At 39.4% G+C, this 22,841-nt stretch overlaps 2 protein-coding genes across 2 annotated transcripts; one reads left to right on the forward strand and one right to left on the reverse strand.

The window, feature by feature from the left end:
- Positions 1-831: 831 nt before the first annotated feature.
- Positions 832-10,877, reverse strand: traf2a (Tnf receptor-associated factor 2a). The gene is made up of 11 exons (XM_063017660.1): positions 10,826-10,877; positions 10,335-10,542; positions 8,105-8,183; positions 7,696-7,794; positions 5,206-5,367; positions 4,915-4,989; positions 4,722-4,796; positions 3,840-4,361; positions 3,563-3,740; positions 3,313-3,461; positions 832-1,513 (listed from the first exon to the last, which is right to left on the reverse strand). Exons 2-11 carry the CDS (start codon positions 10,520-10,522, stop codon positions 1,295-1,297), a joined length of 1,746 nt encoding a protein of 581 aa, XP_062873730.1. The 5' UTR covers positions 10,523-10,542; positions 10,826-10,877; the 3' UTR covers positions 832-1,294.
- A 3,464-nt stretch (positions 10,878-14,341) lies between these two features.
- On the forward strand, positions 14,342-22,344 carry trafd1 (TRAF-type zinc finger domain containing 1). Its single transcript, XM_063017661.1, has 12 exons — positions 14,342-14,551; positions 14,862-14,905; positions 15,988-16,032; positions 16,125-16,260; positions 16,810-16,863; positions 16,962-17,373; positions 17,505-17,857; positions 18,846-19,088; positions 19,227-19,362; positions 19,458-19,692; positions 19,788-19,836; positions 20,997-22,344. The coding sequence occupies exons 3-12, from the start codon at positions 15,995-15,997 to the stop codon at positions 21,042-21,044; spliced, it is 1,704 nt and encodes a 567-aa protein (XP_062873731.1). The 5' UTR covers positions 14,342-14,551; positions 14,862-14,905; positions 15,988-15,994; the 3' UTR covers positions 21,045-22,344.
- The last annotated feature ends 497 nt before the right edge of the window (positions 22,345-22,841 follow it).

A 22,841-nucleotide genomic window follows, 5' to 3' on the forward strand; every position in this document is an offset into this window, starting at 1 on the left:
TTTAAGCCGGCATATTTATTCCGTAAGCATGCCGTGGCATTGAAACAACATTGGCAGCAGGTTTACAAAGAGCCAGTCGCTCAGGACAACCAGAGCTATGCTAACAAATAAAGATTAGTGATTTATATTCAATGACTTTTTCAAAACGACCACTTACACGACACACAGCTCGTCGAACAACCATGTTTCTAATACGTCCACAAGATGCAAAATTCTCATAGGTTACCCACAAAGTGACAGAGAAATTCCTTTTGGCTAAATCTAGTTTACAATTATAGTCAGAGGGCCGATATTTATTTCTGCCCAAAGCAGCACATCAATACACTTAGGACGAGATAAACACCCAAATACCAAAACACCACGCCAGCCCTTCAACACCACAAGAAAGCACAAGTTTTAGTCCTACCCTAATTAGACTAAATTCTGCCAGGTACCTCAGATTCCTTGTTATCGGGACGCTCAAAGTGAGGCGATGGGCTACACTGCGGCATGACAGGAGAAAAAAAAACTCGAGCACCGATCAAGAGTGTCGTAATTTTCTCTGACAGGGAGTTACGATGAAACTGCCTTCGCTTCTCAGGTTCAAGATTCAAACCTGCTCTTTTGCTAACTTGAATGTATCTTCCACAGATCCAACATGCAAACTAATACAGCAAAGGACACCGAAAAATGGAAAGGAAGGAAACGTCCACAGCTCAAACACAAGCAGCTTCGGAAAAAACCCCAAATTCTGCGCTTTGGACTTTATGGAATTAAAGCAATGTCCACCACTACATATAAGTACCAATGAACACAGGACTTGAGAAAAGCAGATACAGACGATGCCAAGGATATTAGATGAAGCGGATGAACTATGTAGGTGCAAAAGAATTCATTAGCTTCATTTATTATTCAAAACTCCACGTCTGTCTATGCAAAGAAACACTTGCAAACACCGAAAGAAAAAACCGCCCATAGCACAAGCGAGGGAATGACTTCTATCCTGTGAAAAGTCAGCTTTCAATCTCTAGAAAAGGCAAAGTGCTACACAATAGTGGCATCAATAGTTACATTACAATCACTGCTGATAGCTTTTCCAACTGCCGGGAGAGAAAGATACATTTCCCATCTATATTACAACACAAACCCCAGGCACAATTTTGGTTGCCAACATTAATACGGAACAACGTGAAGCCCTGGGAGTGGAAGTCTCTGGGGCGCACAAGCTCCATTAGAGATCTGCTAGTGGAATCTGGCCTCAAACGGGACTGCCATCGCAGCAGGCTGGACAGGCACACACGGCTGTCGTACAGCCCTAAAGGCCGGTGAGGTCGACGATGGCCTTGATGAAGATGGTGTCGTCTCGGATGTAGGAGTTCTTGGAGTCCAGCTTGGAGAGAGGGCAGAAGAGTGGGCAGCCACTGGCAATGTTCATGTCACTGACCGGCCTCTGGAACGATGAGGACGAGATGTCGGGCCTGAATGCGTCTATGATGTGCTCTCTGTTGTTTTGGTCCAGCAACATAAGGGTGACCTGCAGAAGGTGTGTCAGACAGGATCAACATGTGAACATATGAGCAATAAAATGGCTTTGAAAAGACAAAACCAAAATTAAGCAAACAAAGTGTCCCTAAAATCATCACACACACTTGTTCTGTGACTAAATTATTAAAACCCAAGCACCATTTTTTCTAAGCACCGTCATAACCCAGTTCCACAGTACAGATACAAAAGTACTTGGAATAAAAGTGGCAATTAATGCTGTCTGTACATTTTTGACCCAGTAGTTTTTGTAATATTTTTGAAAAGAATTCAAGAGCAATGAGTTTTGGTTCAGCTTCTGGTTTCAAGAATTCTGATTACAAAATTATGCTCAGTCATTTACAGGAATAGTTCCTCAAAAAAACCCTCAGTTTGTACAACTTCTCCAAAACGTCACTCAGCATAAATTATGTCCACAATTCTGCACCAGAACTATAATTTCAATGTAGCCTCAAACCAGTAAATGAAGTTTCTCAACCAAACATTTTTCATCAATCACATGCCTGAAACCATGACCAGTTCTTAGGTTATGTCATAGTAATGGCCCCACAATGCCACAGTGAAAGATCATTACCACAGCTTTTGGCTTTGTACTACTTCAAAGCATTAAGAGCAGGACTGGGGGGGTCAAACAGCCAGTGAGAACAGAAGCAAGACAACAATGAAATCCCATCCCACAAAAACTCTCCAATAAGTATTAAAATGCATTAAAATTAAAGTCAACAAGACTTTTAAATCGGTGGCAGTTAAAACTATTAAACGCCAACACTAATAAATATATTATATTAATAAATATATTAAACGCATCTCTGCGTGGATCAGACTGCAGGACGTGCTAAAACCAAAGCCAACACCGGTTGGGAATGGGATGCGATCTGTAGAAACACAGGATTTCCCACATTTTGAAGGCAGAATTGCCCTGAAATGCTGGAAATCATGCAGTTAAAATCATTATAATTTGAATAAAATGTGTAAATATGAACTATTCCTAAAAAGCATATACAGTATAAAGCACTGGGTGAAATAGAAGATTAACTGGCTTTATTGACATGCTTGTTTTGATTTGATTAAACTCACCGGTCAAATCGCTATATAAATCAAAACCAAGTGCACCCAGGGGAAGGCTCTACAACGCAGGCCCAACAAGTCTAACAGGATTCTTTATTAAGCGTTAGGCCTTCTTGTTGTTATTATAATGAAAAAAAAAAACCATACTGCACTCTGACCTTTTACCAATTACGTTTTACCAAATTTGTAGCTAGATTTAAAAGCAGTGTTGCTTCTGATTATATTATTTCGTATAATTTCGTTTATACACAAAAAAGTATTCAAATGATTTTGATTTGTGTTTGTGAAATTATGTCAGTCTATATTGCTGTATTTTGCATTCACTGGACTCTCCTTTTATACCCGGGCACAATAGCATAACCGTGTGCATAACGTTCTGAGACTTAAATGATCGCTGTTCCAACTTTTTGGAATGAGTTGCAGGCCTTTAGAACGAGCAAGATGTTTAACCTTTTTGTTTAAACACATTACTGTGGTTTTACAAATCATTGTGTTTTTTTATCTACATTTCACATACAGCCCCAGCTATATTTGAGTGAGGGCATTAACTGCTTAGACAATATACTGTCACAGTACTGTAAGTTGCTTTGGATAAAAGTGTCTGCTAAATGCCGAAAAAGTAAATATTTCACACATTTCATTTGGCTCTTTTGTTAGTGATCCTGGAGTAACACTCGACCCAATTCTGGATTATATTTTAAATGAGTTTTGAATGAGCAGTACCTTCTGGTTAAAAGGCCACTTAAGCAAGGCATCACTGTGTCCCCTCATCACCACGAAGAACAAAGACAAGTGAGTGCCACGCCCCGTCCCGTCGCCGTTCAGGTAGATTCGCAAACACATTTTGTAGCCATATTTGCTCGTATAAAATGCTGGAAAAAGGAGCAGAATATTCATCACAACATTGAACTTCACTTACTCTAACTTATACATTTTTAGAGGAAAAAAAATAACAAGAACAAGCATTCTGTACCCGGTGAGAACATGGCTGGTGCCCGTCCTGCCACTGCATCCTGCCTCTTCTTGGCAAAGTCAGAGATCTTCCACACAAACACACCATCGTAGGTGGCGGCTGACATTTCTCTCATCTTGCCCTCCATCTCCACGATAGAGAGATCCCTCAGCCCAACCGTCCTCTCTAACTGTCGAACCTGCACACAGATTTAAGAGTAATATTTAATAGTACACATAATTATTAGCACTGTATACAATTCTATTAGGTGAGTTTTAATTCACATCACCCACCCTACCTTGTTGTTCAGGATCTCAATCTTGTCCTGGTCCAGTCGGTGCTGCCGGTTGTAGGCCTCCATGGTAGTGGCAGAGCGCTCCATCTCCCGATTCAGCACACACACAATGTTCTCGAAGGTGCTGGCCTTAACCTCGAGCTCCTGACAGCGCCGGCTCAGCTCGGCCACTTTGGCCTTCTCGCTGTGCAGCTGCAGCTCGAGGGCGGCACCCACTGTGCTGGGCAGCGGCATGAACGAGGTGGCGAGGGTGGGCGAGGGCAGTACGGGAAGTGGAGGAGCGGGCATGGGTGTGCAGGGCACGCAGGGCCCCTGCACGGGAGCCCCAGCGTTCAGCTGGCCCAGCTTGAACTCCAGCTCTCTGAGAGATTGCTGCAGCCCCTCGAGCTTGTGGCTGGCCAGTTCTAATCCCTGCGGCTGCAAACTCTCCACGCTTACCTTGATGCCCATGATGAAGTGGAGCAGCAGGTTTAGGTGCTCGTATGAACACGCCCGCTCATGCTCGTGGATCTTCTCCTTTTCCACCTGAAGATGAGCAAATGATGCTGAAGTTAAACTTTGTCTTTTTTATACTGTCTTTAAATGTCATACATTTTAAAATATTTGTAATATTTCACACTCAAAAATTCTCTACTTATCACATTTTTATTATAGAGCAGAAAAATCATGAAGCCTGACCTCAACCTTATTGAAAAAATGTGAATTCCACTAAAAATAGTAAAAGTAGCTGAGTTAGGTAATAAAATATCCAGACAAATATACAGTAAGTCACTCTGTATGTAGATTTTTGGTCTAGCAGATAAAAAAAAAACCCACAGTAAATTTATGGGAGTTTTTGGACAAAGAAATACATATTTGACCTCAACTGTAACTGTATGTACTCACAGACATGTCGCAGCCGACCACGTGAAATCTACACGGCGTTCGAAATTTGGTACACAGCTTAATGTGGTCCACATACTTCATTAAAGACAAAAAAAGGAAAAAATATTACAAAACATTCAAAAAAATCCACAAACAGTACAATAATTACCCCAATAACAGAATAAAGAAATATTACATGCATTAATGTATTCACCTTCTCTCGGGGAATCTTTTTCTTCGCACAGCCCTCACAAATCATCGGGTATTTCGGACAAATCTCGTCATGAGCCTGAAGATCAAAGCAAGGCATTTGTGTTTAACTGTTGGGTAAACATCAGGTACAACAATGACAAACTCTAAACGTCAGGTACAACAATGACAAACTCTAAAAATCAGGTATAACAAAGACAAACTCTAAATGTCAGGTACAACAATGACAAACTCTAAATGTCAGGTACAACAATGACAAACTCATTACACAACGTCAGGAACAGAACAGGCTCACCTTTATGTTTTTGAAATGAAAAGGTTCCTTGCAGTATTTGCAGTTGAGAGTCCTCTCTGGACATTCCCTCTCGTTGTGACGCTCAAGTTCATTAGCCCTTAAGAGCTCTTTGCAGGAGGGACATGGGATGATCATAAAATCACACTGTACTTCATGGGTGGCCTGGCAAAAATAAAAACGAAGAGTTAATCTTCACTCAGACAAATGAACACAGGTGGTGTAACGGTAAATAAAGCTAGCCCACTACCACTGGGATGCAGGGTTTAAATCTCCAGCAGTGCTATCGGCTGGACAGGCATCTACATACAAACAATTGGTTATGTCCGAGACAAGGAAGGGTGCCTGAGGCCCCACGATAAGTAGATTTTCTGTCCCGGCTCTGTTACTGCAATCCGCCCAGTGATTCCAGAAAAAAATTAAACATGTACTGTTTTTGGAGAGGTTTTATGTACAGTGGTGTTAAAAAAATAGCAGTGATTTTAAAAAAGTTAATAAAGCACAAAATCATTATAATAACTTTTATTTCCATAAATGCAAATGCACTGAAAATACTACACTTTCAATTCTAAATCACAATATTAACAAAATTTAGCCAGTTTGTGTTCATCCTTTACAGAAAGTTAAGAAGAATGAATATTAGGCTGTTCAAAAAAATAGCAGTGCAGCATTTTTCTTCAAAAACTCAAAAAATGTATCTATAAACTAAGAAAAATTTTTGAGGTTTCACTTTACTTTAAATTACTGAGCTAATATTTAGTGGCATAACAATCTGTGTTGCATGGAGTCGACCAACTTCTGGCACCTCTGAACAGGTATTCCAGTCCAGGATGATTAGACTACATTCCACAGTTCTTCTGCAATTTTGGGTTTTGCCTAAAAAAAAACCCCCGCATTTCAGATATTAGCCCACAAGTTCTCTATGGGATTGAAGTCAGGGGATTGAGCTGGCCACTCTATTATCTCAATCTTGTTTGTCTGTAATCAAGATGTTTTGGGTCATTGTCATGTTGAAACACCCATTTTAAGGACATTTCTTCTTCGACATAGGGCAACATGATCTCCTCAAGTATTCTGATATATTTAAACTGATACATGATCCCTCGTATGCCATAAATAGGCGTAACACCATATCATCATTTTGTACCACCATGCTTTACTGTCTTCACAGTGAACTTTGGCTTGAATTCAGTGCTCGGGGGTCGTCTGACATACTGTCTACGGCCACTAGACCTAAAAAGAACAATTCTGCTTTCATCAGTCCACAAAATGTTGAGCCATTTCTCTTTGGACCAGTCAATGTGTTCCTTGGCAAATGTTAACCCATTCAGGACACGTCTTTTTCTTAACAACGGGTCTTTGCAAGGAGTTCTTGCTGGTAAATTGGCTTCACTTAATCATCTTCTGTACTCACTGGTAACTCCAGATGTTCCTAATTCTTTCTGGAGGTGATTATTGGCTGAACCTTTGCCATTTTGGCTATTGTTCGATCCTATCAAACAGTAGTTCCACGCTTCCTTCTGCGTCTTTCAGGTTTTGGTTGTCACTTCAAAGCATTTGAGATCATTTTAGCTGAGCAGCCGATAATTCGCTGCACTTCTCTCTGTATGTTTTTCCCTCTACTATCAACTTTTTAATCAAAGTACGCTGTTCATCAGAACAATGTCTGGAACAACCCATTTTACCCAGTAATTCAGAAGGAAATGCGCTATGACCAAGCTGTGCAACATTTTCCACCCTCCTAAATTAAATAAGGGCCAAAATTGACACCCGTTCTTCTGCAGAATGAATGACTTCACCAATTGAACTCCTCTGCTATTATTTTGAACAACCCCCTTTCAATCAATGCTTCGATTACTCAGAATGAGCGGCATGCATGTGTTAATTGTTGGGTTTGTTTTGTTTTCATTACTCTACTACACTTTCAAGTAAATTTTTTGCTATGTAGAAATATCTTTTCTACTAAAAACATTGATTTATCAGGTTAATGGTGTTTGACTGCTATTTTTTTTTTAACTCCACTGTATATGTATATATGACAAATAAAGGCATTTAATCTGCCTTAGGTTTTACTTATCTCACCAAATTTAACTGCAGCACTAACTGAACAGAATCAGGCTCAATTTTAACCAGACCTGTAGTCTGTTTAGCCAGTCTGTGGAAATCTCAAAAGATCTCTTTAAACTCAATCAAATTCTGTATTTAATCCTCCGCAGTTTAAAAAAGGTAAAAAATACTTTGAGGGGTAGCACGTATAAAAACACTGAAATACAAGAGAAAAGTCTGTGGTTTTATTTGGGCTACCCTTCAAAGTATCTTTGTCTTACCTCGTTTAAATACAAAAAACTTGAACCCAATAAAAACGCTATACTGAAATGTACTTTACGCCTGAAAACTAAGCAGTGTTTGATTTAAAGAAAGGGTGCCAAAAAGGTGGCCAAATAATGAGAAATGTGAATAAAAACAGAGTAGAAACAGAACTATACAACGTACCTCATATTCTTTGATTGTGCCCGTCCAGCTGCAACCCTCATTTATACAGACAGCTTCAAGGGCTTCAACTTCTCTTTTAGCAGCATTGTCAGGAAAAGCCTGCAGGAGAACATCAGCATCATGTAATTGATACACTTAACATAACACTGCATTGCGGAACAGTAATACTAGGACTAATACCACATTAATACATCTAACAGGGACAAAATTACTAAACAGACATACATTAAAAATAATACTCATTTGTTAAGAATATAATAGCAATAAGATCTACTGGATGTATTCACAGATACACATTATGAATATCTTCAGTCAGTATATTTAAAATCTGCAGAGTGGAAATGGAAATTGTTCTGATATATGATATGCTTCCACTGACTCTTTAATGTAATTTGCAATGAACACTTACGCAGCCCTGTTTTAAAATGGATGTCGACTCCTCAAAGATATCTTCTTTTATACAGGCACTGCATTTTTGTGGACCAGCACTAAAAAACATGAGATGACAACCATTAACAAGCTTGATTAATACTATCCTGTTCCAAGTCCTAGTCTTCTACTAGAGTCAGTCCTATCTCGATTGTGATCACAAAAATTAGTTATGCTTTTTTTATACAGTTGAAATCACAAGCAGTTCAAACCTATTTTAAACTGTTTACATGATTACATACTAAAATGTCTTTTGTTTTATGTCTATCAAGTTTAAATGTAAAATATTAAACAAGAATTCATAGTTGACAAAAACTTTAACAATAAAAAACTGTGAACTGAACTCGCTAGTAAATCAGTTAAACAAATCTAATTCATTTTAATTCAAACAATTGAATAAATGAATTTCTGTTTTTATTTCAGAAATATTGTCACCCTTGGAATTCAAAAGATTCTTTATTGATCATCTTTCTGAAATTTCAAAATCTCAAAATGCCCATCGTCAGTGATAAAATAATAATAATGAAAGAACAAAAAAACAAATCTTACCATAAAATAATAATTTTTCTCAAATCCATGTGTGCCAAAGATTGTGTCCAATTGTTGGCCCCGTTTATTAAGTATTTGTGCAGCCAGAGTTTTCACCATACAGAATCTCTCCAGATCCTTTAGATTTTGAGGTCCACGGCTGACTGACCATTTGGGTGTTCCTAATGAACCTTAAAACGTAAGATGAATGGAAATATAATTTATTAGACCACGTCAATTTTCATTCCAATTATTGTGAAAAAACAGAATTGAGAATAATCTTGTTTCATGATTGCATTTTTTCACTTTTAATCATCACACCTCTAATAAAGGGGAGGATTTTGTTAATATTTTTATTTAAAAGAATAAGCTTTACAAAATGTTTTGCAGTGTCATTTGTTGATTTTTTTCCAGGGGTGACAATATTTATCTGTTGTATAAAATGCAGTGTGTAATCAAGCATTCCAGTACAATGACTGACCACAAAATCCCCCTAGACTTACAATGACTAAAACTGAAACTAAAAGTGTGAGAAACCCAAAAACTAAGAAATCACAGTGAAAGTGAATTAAATTAAATTAAGTAATTAATTAAAAAAACATTAACTCAATCAACAGTGATGAAAAGTTTTATTTTCTTTCAATTTTGTTGATTTAACAGAATGTAGGCTTATAACAGAAACGGTCAAATAACTTGCTTTCATAATAATAATATTATTAAATAATATTGAATAACTCAGCTTACAAAAACTGGAATAATTTTGACCACATTTTACAAATAAATGTATAATTTATTTATTGGCTTAAAATTATATTGTAAAAGTCCTTTTCACTGTTTAAATAATTGAAAACAATAAATTTTAAATGATTGTAAATTCTAAACAACTTCTTAAAAAATAAATATATATACTGTATAATCCACATATATATGGAAGAGAAGAAGAACACTTTTATTTGTCATATATGCATATATAGTACAACACTCTTTCTTTACATATCCCAGCTTGTTTGGAAGCTGGGGTCAGAGAGCAGGGTCAGCCATTATATGCCCCCCCTGGAGCAGACAGGGTTAAGGGCCTTTCTCAAGGACCCAACAGTGGCTGCATGGCAGAGCTGGGATTCGATCCCAAAGCTCTACCCACTATGCTACCACTGTCCCGAACTGAACGCATAACGTTGTTGTTTGACGTACATGGTAACAGCGGTGTCTCATTTTGATTTGAAGTTTTGAAAACATGCAGAAGGTGGATTGGCTGCTCAGGCTCTTGGTGCCCTGATCAGGATGTATCCCTGACTTGCCCCCAGTGTTCCTGGATGGTGACCAATCAGGATGAAGCGTTAATTAAAAATGAATAGATAATAATAATAATAATATAACACACACATTCTGACATTATAGTGCAGCTTATAACAGGCGCAGTAATGAGATGTGGCTGGTAACAAGCGCACAGTGTAACAGCCCCACAAACAGGCTAAGCTAAACCAGACGAATTCTTTTGTTTATCTTTTCCGAACCACACACGTCTTATTTGGCAATGCAGAAGCAAAATCTGTAAGTAAACGATCCAGCAGGTTGTGTTCATGTCTGGTTCTCGGTGTCAGCTGTGCTATTTAAATGGATGTGAACTGGTTTGGTGGGTGTAGAGCTGGTTGTGGATGTCTCCCAGTGCGCTCTTTACCCACCTCACTGTTTTGTTGAAGCAGTAGGAACAAAAGCGGTGTCCGCACTGCGCCTGACACGGCCTCCGCAAAATCTTCTGGCAGATGTTACACAGATGCTTTTCCTCAAGCTTGTTGGCCAGGATTTTTCTCGGAAAGCCGGGCTTGTTGCCTTCCAGTGAAGACGGTGGAGAAGGATCTTGAGCAGCCATTATTCGCTCATGTGACCTGCCTACAGCGAGCAGAGAGAATGATCAGCTCAGTCTGCCTGTACACATCCATTACACACACATACAGTATTTAATCTTCTCATGATTCAACTCGTAGTCATCCTGCACTAGTTTGTCTAGGCATGGTATGTTTCTTTTCTTCAGGGGAACAAATATCAATAAAGAAAAAAAGAAATTAGCATTGCATTTACGAAATCCGCATTTACGTGCGTTATCTTATGCTTCGAAACACATCCCTATAAAGAATCTCTGAATATTTCCTGAAATGTGTCCTTAAATTCCTACCATATTACGTTCCAACAAACTATCGATAAATCCCGATCGTCCTAAATCCACCATCTCTCGTTTACATTTCACTAAAGTCATGAAACAGCGTTGTTTATTTCTACAATCCAGCTTTGTACATAAAGTGCGCGACAGATTATATCGATAGGGGGCGCCACACTCACACATATATACACACACACACACACACACACACACACACACACACACACACACACACACACACACACACACAGGGTTGATAATAACACTCCTAGCCCCTCCTCTTCCTAATACTGTATAAAAGTCCTTACAAAACAATCACACACCAGGAATGATTCTAAAATACAGTGGAGTCGACTCAGATAACTCGATAAACGATTCCAAAAGTAGCACTGTCATTTAGGGGCAATTCCAAACAGTCAGCCTGTCTTCTCCATGTTTTGGTAGATAGCAGGAAATTTATTTATTAGGATTTTAACGTCATGTTTTACACACTTTGGTTACATTCATGACAGAAATGGTAGTCACTCATTACACAAGATTATTGAGGTCTAATGTCAAACACTGTCATGGGCAATTTTGTATCTCCAATTCACCGGAATTGCCCAGGTGGCATATATATTATGATATGATATGATATTTCGCCAGCACACCAGAACTCATTGGTTCGAGGCTCGGTCTTGCCATCAGTCGACTGGGTGCCATCTGGCGGGCATAATTGGCAGTGCCTGCAGCAGATACTAATTGGCCACCTTATCTGCAGGGTGGGGACCGGACTATGTGTGGGTGGGTGTGATTGGCGAAAGAGACACCTGTGCAGAAAGCAGAGGCGAGAAGAGGAGGGCTGTACACGTGTCGGAAGAGGTGTGTACAGCGACATGCTCTCCTTGGATGAAATCTGGTATCTCTCAGCGGTGGAAGACAAAACTGAGTGCGCTAAATCGGGAGGAAAATCAGGAGAAAATGCTTAAAAAAAAAAGTAAAGAAAGGACCTGGACCGTTCCACCTGGGGATCGAACCCAGGACCTTCTTGGCGTGAGGTGACAGTGCTACCCACTAAGCCACATTTACTGCCCATTCCAAAAGTAGCTAGTAGCCAGGAATGATTCCAAAAACAGTGGAGTTGACTCAGATTCAAAGGTTTAGGTCGATAAACTATTCCAAAAGTAGCACTGTCATTTAGGGGCAATTTCAAACAGTCAGTTTGTTTTCTCCATGTTTTGGTAGATAGCAGGACATTTATTTACTAGGATTTTACCACATTTTACACACTTTGGTTACATTCATGACAGAAACGGTAGTTACTCGTTACACAAGATTAATCAAGTCTTCATCATGTCAAACACAGTCATGGGCAATTTTGTATCTATCTCCAATTCACCGGAGCTCCCGGGGGAAACCCACACAGACACGGGGAGAACATGCAAACTCCACACAGAAAGGACCCGGACCGTTCCACCTGGGTATCGAACCCAGGACCTTCTTGCCGTGAGGCAACAGTGCTACCCACCGAGCCACATTTACTGCCCATTCCAAAAGTAGCTAGTAGCCAGGAATGATTCCAAAAATAGTAGAGTCGATTCCGATTCAAAGTTTTAGGGACAATTCCAAACAGTCAGTCTATCTTCTCCATGTTTTGGTAAATGGCAGAAAATTTATTTATTAGGATTTTAACGTCATGTTTTACACCCTTTGGTTACATTCATGACAGAAATGGTAGTCACTCATTACACAAGATTCATCAAGTCTAATGTCAAACACAGTCATGGGCAATTTTGTATCTCCAATTCACAGGGGAGAACATGCAAACTCCACACAGAAAGGACCCTGACCGCTCCACCTGGGGATCAAACCCAGGACATTCTTGCTGTGAGCCACCGTGCTGCCCATTCCAAAAGTAGCACTGTCATTTAAGGGCAGTTTCAAACAGCCAGTCTATTTTCTCCATGTTTTGAAAGATGGGAGGAAATCAAAGTACCTGGAGATGCACACATGAATTTTTGAGTAGATGTTAGGTTAAATAAATACTCTTCTTTCATGCTGTAGGAAGGTTTTGGTCAACAAAAATGAAAAGAACAACAGGTGAAAGTAGGTTATATTATTTTTATATTAGCAATAAGATACTGATCCTTTTTGATGGCTGTGATATTTGTAAAGCAACCCCCTGCCTAAAAAAGTAACCTGTTTAACAAATACAAATACTTACATTTTCCTTTTAGCCAACAGTGTTTTGTTTACAACTGTGATTTGTTGTACTGTTACAAACTAAGAGGGTCTACTTTTATTTATCTTGCTAAGCTAAGTTACAGTTAGTATCCAGTCATAAATGGTTTTTGGTTGAAGAAAAACCCAACTACCAACATATTAACCATCATTCTTCTTCTAATATTATTATTATTATTATTATTATTATTATTATTATTATTATTATTAATATTGAGGAATCCTGATTGTCGTGTTCTTTTATGAAAGGAAAGACTAATCAAATTAACTTGGTAAAGAAATCGTTTTTATCTTACCTAGCAACCAAAGGATGTATTCTAAATAGCTCCACACTCCCTATTAAAGTGCACTACATAGACTATAAAAAAACTGCCGTTTACACCCTATGTAGTGCACTAACCCCTAGTCTCAAGACACAGCCCATATTAGCTGAGTGCCACAATATCCAAAAAGTTAACCTATTTCGATAGCCCAGAACCCTTATCACTGCTATCTTGTGTGAAGATGCCGCACACCAATATGTTTTTTGTTCTTTTTTGTTTGGGTTTTCTTTAGGTACTCTAGTCTTCTCCTAGTTTTCAGAAAACATACACGTTGGACATTGAGGCTACTCAAAAATCTGTGTGATGACCTGCGATGACCATTTCCCTGTCCCCAGCTACATTCTGCCTTAAAGCTAATACTTTTCTTAAAAAAAAAAAGCAATTACAATTTGTTCTCAAGTAGATAATCAGCTTGTTGTGTTCACTTTTTCCTCTGTCAGTCACCTTAAAGCCATTCTGTGAATAAGCATGATATACATACTAATTGACAAGTGTGGGGTTTGGAAGTAAACAAATCTCTGTACTCGTATCAATGTTTTATGTAGCTCATCTTACAATCAGTAAATTCTATACAGTGCACCAGGGATATAATCAGTAAATCATCTTTTTATTGTTTGTTGTTCAAATTTAGGCTTAATCCTGAAGATACTGTACATTTGTGTGCAACTCGAATCAATGGCTCGACTCCTGTGTTCCAACTCCTGGAATCAATGAGTCGACTCTTTTTGGAATCGACTCCCACCTCCAAATACAGCTGCTGTTCTCATTATTATTGCTAAATTTGTTATATTTTGTTTATTCATTGCATTATAATAAATATATTTTTTAAATAATCAGCCTATTTTGTTGACTATTAGTCAGTCACCTTTTAAAAGTCTTGTTTTTATTATTACGTTTCATACATGTATTTTGAAGTTTTGTGCCGACAGTGACAGGAAGTCTGCTGGTTGGGTTGCGCTGCTAACTCCGTCACAGAATCCAAAACTTAATCTTACTTTTGTTTAGTTGGTCAGCAGAGTGGTCTTATTTTTATTTAACATATTTACAGCATTGATGTGTTGTACTGTCACAAATTAAGAGGGTGTGTCTACATAGTTTTGTTACTCGTCTTGCTAAGCTAGGTTAGCGTTAGCTATATCTAGTTATAAATGGTTGCTGTTTGGAGAGGAAAACAAACCATCGCTACCATATGTAAAAAGTAATTATTTTTATATTATTATTGTATTGTTATTATTGTATTGCATTAACAACGGAATTGACTTTCGTATCTTTGCCCAGCAACCGAAGGTTGTATTCCAAATGGCTTCCAAATACCCTACCAAGGTGCACTACATAGACAATGATAATACCCACTTCTACTTCCCATGTAGTGCACTCCGGTTTTGACAAGAAGCAAATTGGGAATCGGTTTAGATCAGCTGAGTGCATCAGCAAAATCTGATAAGCCACCAGCAGCTCAACAAGTAAAACATGTCTAAAATTAATACTGTTGCTCTTTTACTCACAAGGTGAAGAAATCCAGCCTTACACCAGTGATCATCTACAAAACAAGGTAAATCCTTAATACACTTCTTTAAAGGATGCAAAAATGTAAAACCACTATCTCGATATAAATGTCTACCAGTAAAGGTTTTATATATCATTTCTACCTCATATAGCTTATTATATATAATAAAGCATGCTGGGTGAGAGATAGAGATTCCTAGTGGGACTTCTAATGAACATGACAAATTTGCAATTAAAGGCACTCCAGCTTTTTAAATAAAACCAGGTCTGTTAAAATAATCTGACACAGATTACAGTGGGCACCAAAAGTCTAAGTACTAGTAAAAATGCTTCTGTTTTCCACCTTTTTTCTGTTTTTCATCTTTACAATGGTGTTAATAAAATCCTATAATCAGGAAACAATTTGAGTGAAAAGTTAACTCTTTAAAATGTACACACATTTCAGATTTTCAAGCTTGCGTAAACAAGCTTGTGCAAAATATGATGATCCAAGCATGATTTATCCACATTTTAAAAAGCATCTTGTCATGTTATCAATTGATTCACTTTCTCTGGCTTCAAGTGCTCCCATAAATATTTATTAATTGAGATTCTTTATGCAAAAATAATGTACAAAGTAAATACAATCTGCTGCTTCCATTTCAGATGGAATCCAGAAAACGGAGCACTTCTGAGCCAGTAAATAATCAGGATATATTTTTAGACAAGCCTAATGCGTATGGTTTTTCCTATTTTTCTGCTGCAAGGCCTACATGCGTGCACACAAGCACAGTGAATGGAGGACAAAAAATACTGAATACAATAGCAGTGAAAGTGAAACTGACATACCAGTCTGTTTTAATTTGACTTTACTTGTGTTCACATGTTTGTGAATACAAGTGTAATAAAAACAAGGGATTGTTAACACTTCAAACAGCTTGTGGGTACATAAGTCACATATATTTAGATAGCAAACAGCACAATGGGGGTATGATCATGCTGACAACGCTCAATATTATTTATTCTAACTTGCAGAAGGTTTTGTGGTTCTTTATAGGCATTTATGATCAGATCAGTTCCACATGGAAGTTTCTCATATGTTTAAAATGTGTCATCTTGGATTTTAACTGCTTTTGTTATTATTCTTAGAGCAGAGATGATGGCAGAGGAAACCACCAAACTTTGCACCAATTGGTATATATTTATATTTCAGTTTCCTTTAAACCTATCTTCATCTACCCTTACCGTTCATGGTTTTCATGACGCCTTCTCTTTCCGCTCCACAGCCAACATGACATTCCAGAGGCCAACTTTACTACACATGAGATCCACTGTAGGCGGAATATCGCACTGTGTGATGTGTGCCAGGAGCCTGTTCCCCGCACCGAGCTGCTGCAACATAAGGAGCAGGAACATTCACAGGTATCAATACTACAACTGGTGCTATAAATGTTCCAAGCAGAAATGTATAAATATATCTAAAGACCTACTGTATGCATAATTTATTTGATTTTATTAGGATTTTAATGTCATGTTTTACACACTAGAGTAACATTCATGACAGAAACGGACGTTACTTATTACACAAGATTCATCAGTTCACAAGTTTAATGTCAAACGCAGTCATGGACAATTTTGTATCTCCAATTCACCTCACTTGCACGTCTTTGGATTGTGGGAGGAAACCGGAGCTCCTGGAAGAAAGAAAGCACCCGGGCCGCTCCATCTGGGAATTGAACCCAGGACCTGCTGTGAGGCAACAGTGCTACCCACCGAGCCACCTTGCTGCCTGCTATATGCATAATAAAGCAGTACTTAGGCATTTTTCATGTAATCACTGTTGCATCTGTCATGCTGGTCATTACCGTCATTGCCATTACTGACAAGTTTACCTCCCACTGGCTAGGCTGTGATATTTTACTTGATTTTTAGGTCATGCAAACCAAATGCTAACAATATTATTTTTTTCAGGAACAATGCAAATGTGGTTTGAAGATTGAAAAAAGGCTTATGCAGAACCATCAGGTATTGTTTTCTAGTCTTTGTCTGTCATGACTTCAGGGCATGCCTTTTCTTTCAGAACGGCTCTATTTATTGCACTTACTATTAATGTATGTTTGCAGAGCTCAGAATGCAGCCAGCGCCTGATTCCATGCCAATACTGCGATCTGGAGCTGGCCTTCTGTCAGGCCCGAGAGCATGAGGAGTACTGTGGCACGCGCACTGAGCCCTGTCCCATCTGCAAGTGCAACATCATGCTGAGGGAAAAAGTTATCCACCCGGCCCTGTGTGGGAACCTCACTCCTCCTCAGGAAAGGAGGACCGGTCCTCAGGTTCCTGGAGCTTGGTTTGAGACGCAGCCCATCCACAACCTGTTGAGGGCTCAGGAAAGGAGCAATAACAACAGCGGCCCTGGATTGACAGAGCGCAGAGGCCCACCAAGGCCACTAGAGAGCAGACTGCACAACAGCACCAGAGCAGTGGGACGTGGAGCCAGGAGAAACGATGCTCCAAGAAACAATGAGTTTGCTCGCTGTAAGTAAAGTTATGGCACATTCAGGCTTTTTTCTTGAAACTTTTATCTACACCCTGTTGGTGACGTTTTGTCCAATTAATTAAAGTACATGGTTTATTTTACTTTTGTTTAATTGTTTGTTTTTCTTTAGTACTGGATCAGGAGTCTGAACTGGAGACCAACAACAACAGCCTGCTGTGGCCACTAAACCGGCTGACAGACTCCGACTCCTCCGGTTTGGACTACCTACTGGCTCTGAGTCTGCAGAGCGATGGAGAGCCAGAGGAGCCAGAAGCTCTGCAGGGACTGTGGACAGACGTCTGGGACCAACGTTTAGGCAGAGCACCTGACACAAGCACCTTCATGTCCCAGATCTCCTCTGTCAATAACAACACTACTCATGGCAGTGCTGCTCCCACAAGTGCTAACACAGCCTCAGAGATTATGCTTCCCTGTGAGTTCTGTGAAGAGCTCTTTCCAGAAGAGGACCTCATTCTACACCAGGTTAGGGGCAAATGTTCAGTAATCTACTGCCGCCTTCAAATAATTGGATAAATAGATATCCTTACAGCTAGCAAGCTGAGCAAAACACCAAAAGTGTGTTGTTCACATAGTATAAGATCAGGTTCTGGAAGTAATCTGATTATTTAAGCAGTCGTCACGTCATGGTGTCATTTTGAGCATATTCATTTAGGCCATATCCTGATTATTTGTAGTTATTAGTCATTATTTGTATTATTTGTAGGGTTGCTAACCCTAACCCAAGTTAGCAGGTGTTTGACTGTGGGGTTTGGCACCTTTGCCATCAGAAATAAGTGTGTTATTCTTGTATGCCAAATGCAGCATCTAGTGTGTTTGACTTGGTACCATTCTTTTTTTTTTTTAAAGGAAGGATGACTTCTACCCTTGACAGGGTTTACTTTGTGCAGTTTTGGGGTGGTGTGTGTCCCACTTCGCATGCCATCTACAATTCTTTGGTTCCAGCTGGGAACAAATGTTCCCAGTTCGGAACCTGTTGATTTTTGATAAAAATGCAGCAAACAGTTCAACATTAGGTTCATTAACTGGAACAGAACCTGTTCTACAGTGGTTGAAAAGGTCTTTCAGTGAGCTACCAATGACCTGGTTGAGTGCTCAACAGATTGGCCAGTTTGGTCTGAGGGAGTTAAAGTAGGAGACACCTTGCTGCACATGTGAAGTCCTTTATTTATGTCATAGGAGGCATCTGTTAGCCAGTAACCCTTTATTGGGCTGCATGGATGTTAAGCAACAGGGGTCAACTGAGTGCACAGGGAATTTTATAAATCTAAATAGGGTCTGGCTTTCTTGTGGAAGGAGATTAATTTTGCCCTGGAGATGACCAGATAGCATACAGAATGACATCTACCTCCATCTCTGTTACAATCATGGCCTTTTGTAGTGTTATTAGCCTATTCTCAATACACTTACATGATGCTTTTAAACTGCTGCTGCTTGTTTGTTCTTTTCCCAGACGGGTTGCAGCCCAGCCTCTGCCATCGCCTCCTTCAGTAAACAGCCACCGTCGCTGCTCCCTGAAGATGCTTTCACAGAGGATGACATCATTATTCCCCGAACACCCAGCCCTTCCAATCTGCCTCACTCCGTCTCCCCACTCTCATACAGCCCACCTGCTAGCCCACTAGATGGTGATGTGCTCATTCCCTGCGAGTTCTGTGGAGTTGCTCTGGAGGAAAATGTTGTATTTCACCATCAGGTACCATGACTGTAGAGTAATTAGTCGAGCATTTTAGCATCAGACTGCATACTGGATTTCTTTTCAATAGTATGTGAGCTTTTGGGATTTGAATGTTACACTCTGTGCATTAGTGCCTTTCTGTATGTTAATGTTTAGGATAAGTGTGACCTCCGTCCTGCCAAGGCTTTCCAAACTGATGGAGGGTCACCATCTCCATGGAACTCGCTTCACCCTCCTAAAGAGAACTGTGGCCGGAGTCTTCCTGAGAGACAGAGGAGAGTTAAACACCAGGGTGAGACACTGTATATCCCCACCTAGCAACACCCATGTCCACTTTTTTATCTGTAGTATCGTTTCATGGACCCCTGTTCTGTGTACTTTATGCAGCTGATCCTGTTGACCAACTCCCCGTGCCATCTCTGCCTGGTTGGCAAAGCGACAAGACGGATTCTGATCCATGGAAATCTCCTGCCCTTATGTATCTTTCCTCCTCCGGAAAGAACACCAATGCAGAGCTGCAGGGGCGGAGCAAGGGTCAGCGGGGTAGAGACATGGAAAGCTGTTTCTCCCACACAGTTCCTTTTAGTGACGGCCACAAGGCCAGTGCTGCAGGGGCTTCTGGGTAAGAACATACCTGGTTAAATCTCAATTTTGTCTTGTCAGGAGGAGGTACTTGACTCCCGTGTTCTGTTTTTTTCATGACCGGCCTCTGTGCAGAGAGAGGGCAGAGGGTCGACACACCCGAAAAAATTCAGGGGGGGCAAAGGTATGTTCTCTTAAGTCTCTTCAGTGTTAATACTAGGGATGCAATTGTTGCCAATAACTGACAAGCTTATAGCATCCCATTAAAATGTAAAACACATGACTGAGTCTCATAGCACACACATGCTTTTTTGATTAAACAACAGTGTAATATAGCAAGATACAAACAAAGTAGATAGTCTTTAAAATGTAAATTTTACATGAAGCGATAGTGAACAATTCATTACAAGTGCTAAATAAACATGCCAATCAACAAACAGAGTTGCAGTTAGTATATACTTTTCCGTACAGCATTAGTGTAGTAATGATAAGCTTATCGATACTGGTGTATGATACAAAATATCCACATCATTTTTGTTAAATGAGAGGCACCCAGGTGGCACAGCGGAATATTTCGCTGGCACACCAATGCAGAGATTCTGAACTCCTTGGTTCGAAACTCGGCGTTGCCACCGGTCGGCTGGGCGCTATCTAGCAGGCATAATTGGCAGTGCCTGCAGCAGACACGTTTCTGCAGGATGACCGGACTATGTGGGTGGGGTCTTCAAACGCTGTGTAAGAACCCTGATCAGCAGATAGAGAGGCACCTGTGCAGGATGCATGGGTGAAAAAGGGTTCCGCTAAGGGCTGCACGTGAGTCGGAGGAGGCGTGCGCAGCAATATACCCACCTCAACTACAACCAGCAATTCCCCAGCAGCGGAAGACAAATTGACTACGTCTAAATTGGGAGAAAATGCATGAATAAAATAGAAAAAAAAAGTTGTTAAATAAAACAAAACCCAAATGATAAATTCTTACACACAGATTCACATGTGCAGAGTTTAACGTGCAGGGGCAGTTGCAGACTAGCGGTTAAGTTACTGGACTGGAAGGTACTGTCTGCAAGGTGCCGGCACATGCACACTAAGGGGGGTGGGGACAGGGTGGCCATGGTATAAGTCTGTTTCAGATTAACACACTCTATACAGATTGCAGCTTTGCTCTCAATTAGAATCAAGTGTCATCTATTAGAAAAATTGACTTTCTAAACCAACATTATTGATTTAACATTGAAACATTGAACTATATGTTGGTTACTGGTTAATCGTTAACATCCCTAGTTAATATGACTTTTATAATGATATACTATACGATTTTATAATGATGTGTTATTTCACATCCAGATTCCAAAGAAGCAGAACATTGAAAAGGAGGAGGAGGAGGAGGAGTAGAAGTGATCCAGGTGAATCCTCTTGGAGAAGGAATACCCCAAATCAGTTAATGTTGAAATGCAGTTTTTGTGTATGTCTGTGGGGCAAAGAGTGTGCATTTATGTCTCCAGTGTTAAAAATAACACATTCTTGGCTTCTTATTTACTTGCTTTTGTTGCACTACATTTTTTTCTCTTTTTTCTTGTACAATGTACAATATTTTTATACTTGTAGCTCTTTTAATATTTTATAATTAATCATGACTGAAAGGATGATCTAGCTTTATATTTCCTTCAACTCTATCAAAATACATTCTGTTCCTGATCCTTCTTACCATATATGAAACAACACTACATGATCAACTATGTAGAAACCCCTTTTAACTGCTGGATTTCTCAATTTTACCCATATGCATTGCTACCAGGCACTTAAAAATCAGGACCACTATAGAAAGTCATTGTTTATTCAGAAACGTCAGCCTTAAACGCAGGATTACACTCAGAAATGAGTGCCAATCAATCCCAGTGACAGGAGGCAAAATTTAAACCCAGATTCCTATTTGGCACCCAAACTTCTTATTGGCAACTTTCAAATTTGTAATATTCTACAACAACATTAGCCATTAAGCAAGACATTACAAAATGAGGCTGCCTAGTGCTGAAGTTCATAGCCCTATCCACAGTTGCAACACTGACTGGAGTGGGTAAAGCACAAGGTAGCAGTGAAAACACATTTCTGTTTGGCCAGTAGACCAGTACCATTTAGTGTACCTGGTGCCAGTTTGGTGTAGGTGGAGTAATAGTCTGTGGCTGATTTTAATGGGTATGCCAGGTGCTTAGGTGAAGGAAAAACCTATTGTTGTTGCAAATATTGACTAATTATGATGAATAATAATTCTAAAGAACTAAGTGTTTCCATTTTTGTAGCAATGAATACCCTTATTCACCTATCAGGCAAAAATAAATGGCTATCCAGGTATGGTTTGGGAGAACTTGACGGATTTGCACAGAACCCCTATCCATTAGGACACTAATGAATACGGCCTGGCTTGCAGTCGGTGTTGACCCCATTAGTGGACTTGTGGTAGAATTAAAGCAAATTATGCACCAAAATAAAATGGACAGCCCATGGCAGAAAAGTGGGACCAACTTTATATTAGTTAACATGGTTTGGAATGTTATTTTCTGGTGCTGGGCCTCCAGAAACCGTTTGTCATTAAATGTGTTGGGGTTTTAAAAGATCAATCCAAATTGAGGCTTGTGTAATCTTTTGATATTTGTTTTGAAATGCTTTATAATATTATTAAATATTCTCCATCCTAGTTTGTCTCCCATGTTTTTTTATGTTTCTTTACAAGCTGAGTGCATTCTTTGCTCTTAGGTGGTATCCACATGTTGAGTAAATAATTTGTAATTTCTACATATCAAGATTAGCTATAAGCGAACCACATTATGCTCAAGTTTATTCTAAGTGGACTCCCAACACCCCAACAAAGAGACTCAATGATTCACTGGGACCATCAAATGCTAAGCTGCAGGACAAATGTGAAAATAGTTTTTCTCCAACTCTAAACCATTAAAATGATGTTATGAACAGGTGGCATTAAATTGAAAACCGTAAAGCAGTTAAAATTAATTATTATAATCATCAACTGCACATTTGTTTTCCATTTTTTAACAGATCTACAGAGAGCCACAATCTGTTTTATTCAAGCACTATCCAGCCAATCAGAGCAATTGTTTACACACATGAAAAGAAATGATTGTCATTAAGGAGATGGAGAAGCAAAAATGGACAATTATTAAAAAAAAGCTAATA

Source organism: Trichomycterus rosablanca, chromosome 21 (genome assembly GCF_030014385.1).
Source record: "Trichomycterus rosablanca isolate fTriRos1 chromosome 21, fTriRos1.hap1, whole genome shotgun sequence".
Classification (NCBI taxonomy): Eukaryota; Metazoa; Chordata; class Actinopteri; order Siluriformes; family Trichomycteridae; genus Trichomycterus; species Trichomycterus rosablanca.

Coding starts and splice junctions, on each gene's coding strand:
- traf2a (XM_063017660.1), bottom strand. CDS start 10,522: ATGGCTGCTCAAGATCCTTCTCCACCGTCTTCACTGGAAGGCAACAAG. Junction 3,462..3,562: donor ACCAGCCATGTTCTCACCGG/GTACAGAATGCT, acceptor TCCTTTTTCCAG/CATTTTATACGAGCAAATAT. Junction 1,514..3,312: donor AGTGGCCTTTTAACCAGAAG/GTACTGCTCATT, acceptor CACCTTCTGCAG/GTCACCCTTATGTTGCTGGA.
- trafd1 (XM_063017661.1), top strand. CDS start 15,995: ATGATGGCAGAGGAAACCACCAAACTTTGCACCAATTG. Junction 17,374..17,504: donor AAACAATGAGTTTGCTCGCT/GTAAGTAAAGTT, acceptor GTTTTTCTTTAG/TACTGGATCAGGAGTCTGAA. Junction 19,089..19,226: donor ATGTTGTATTTCACCATCAG/GTACCATGACTG, acceptor GTTAATGTTTAG/GATAAGTGTGACCTCCGTCC.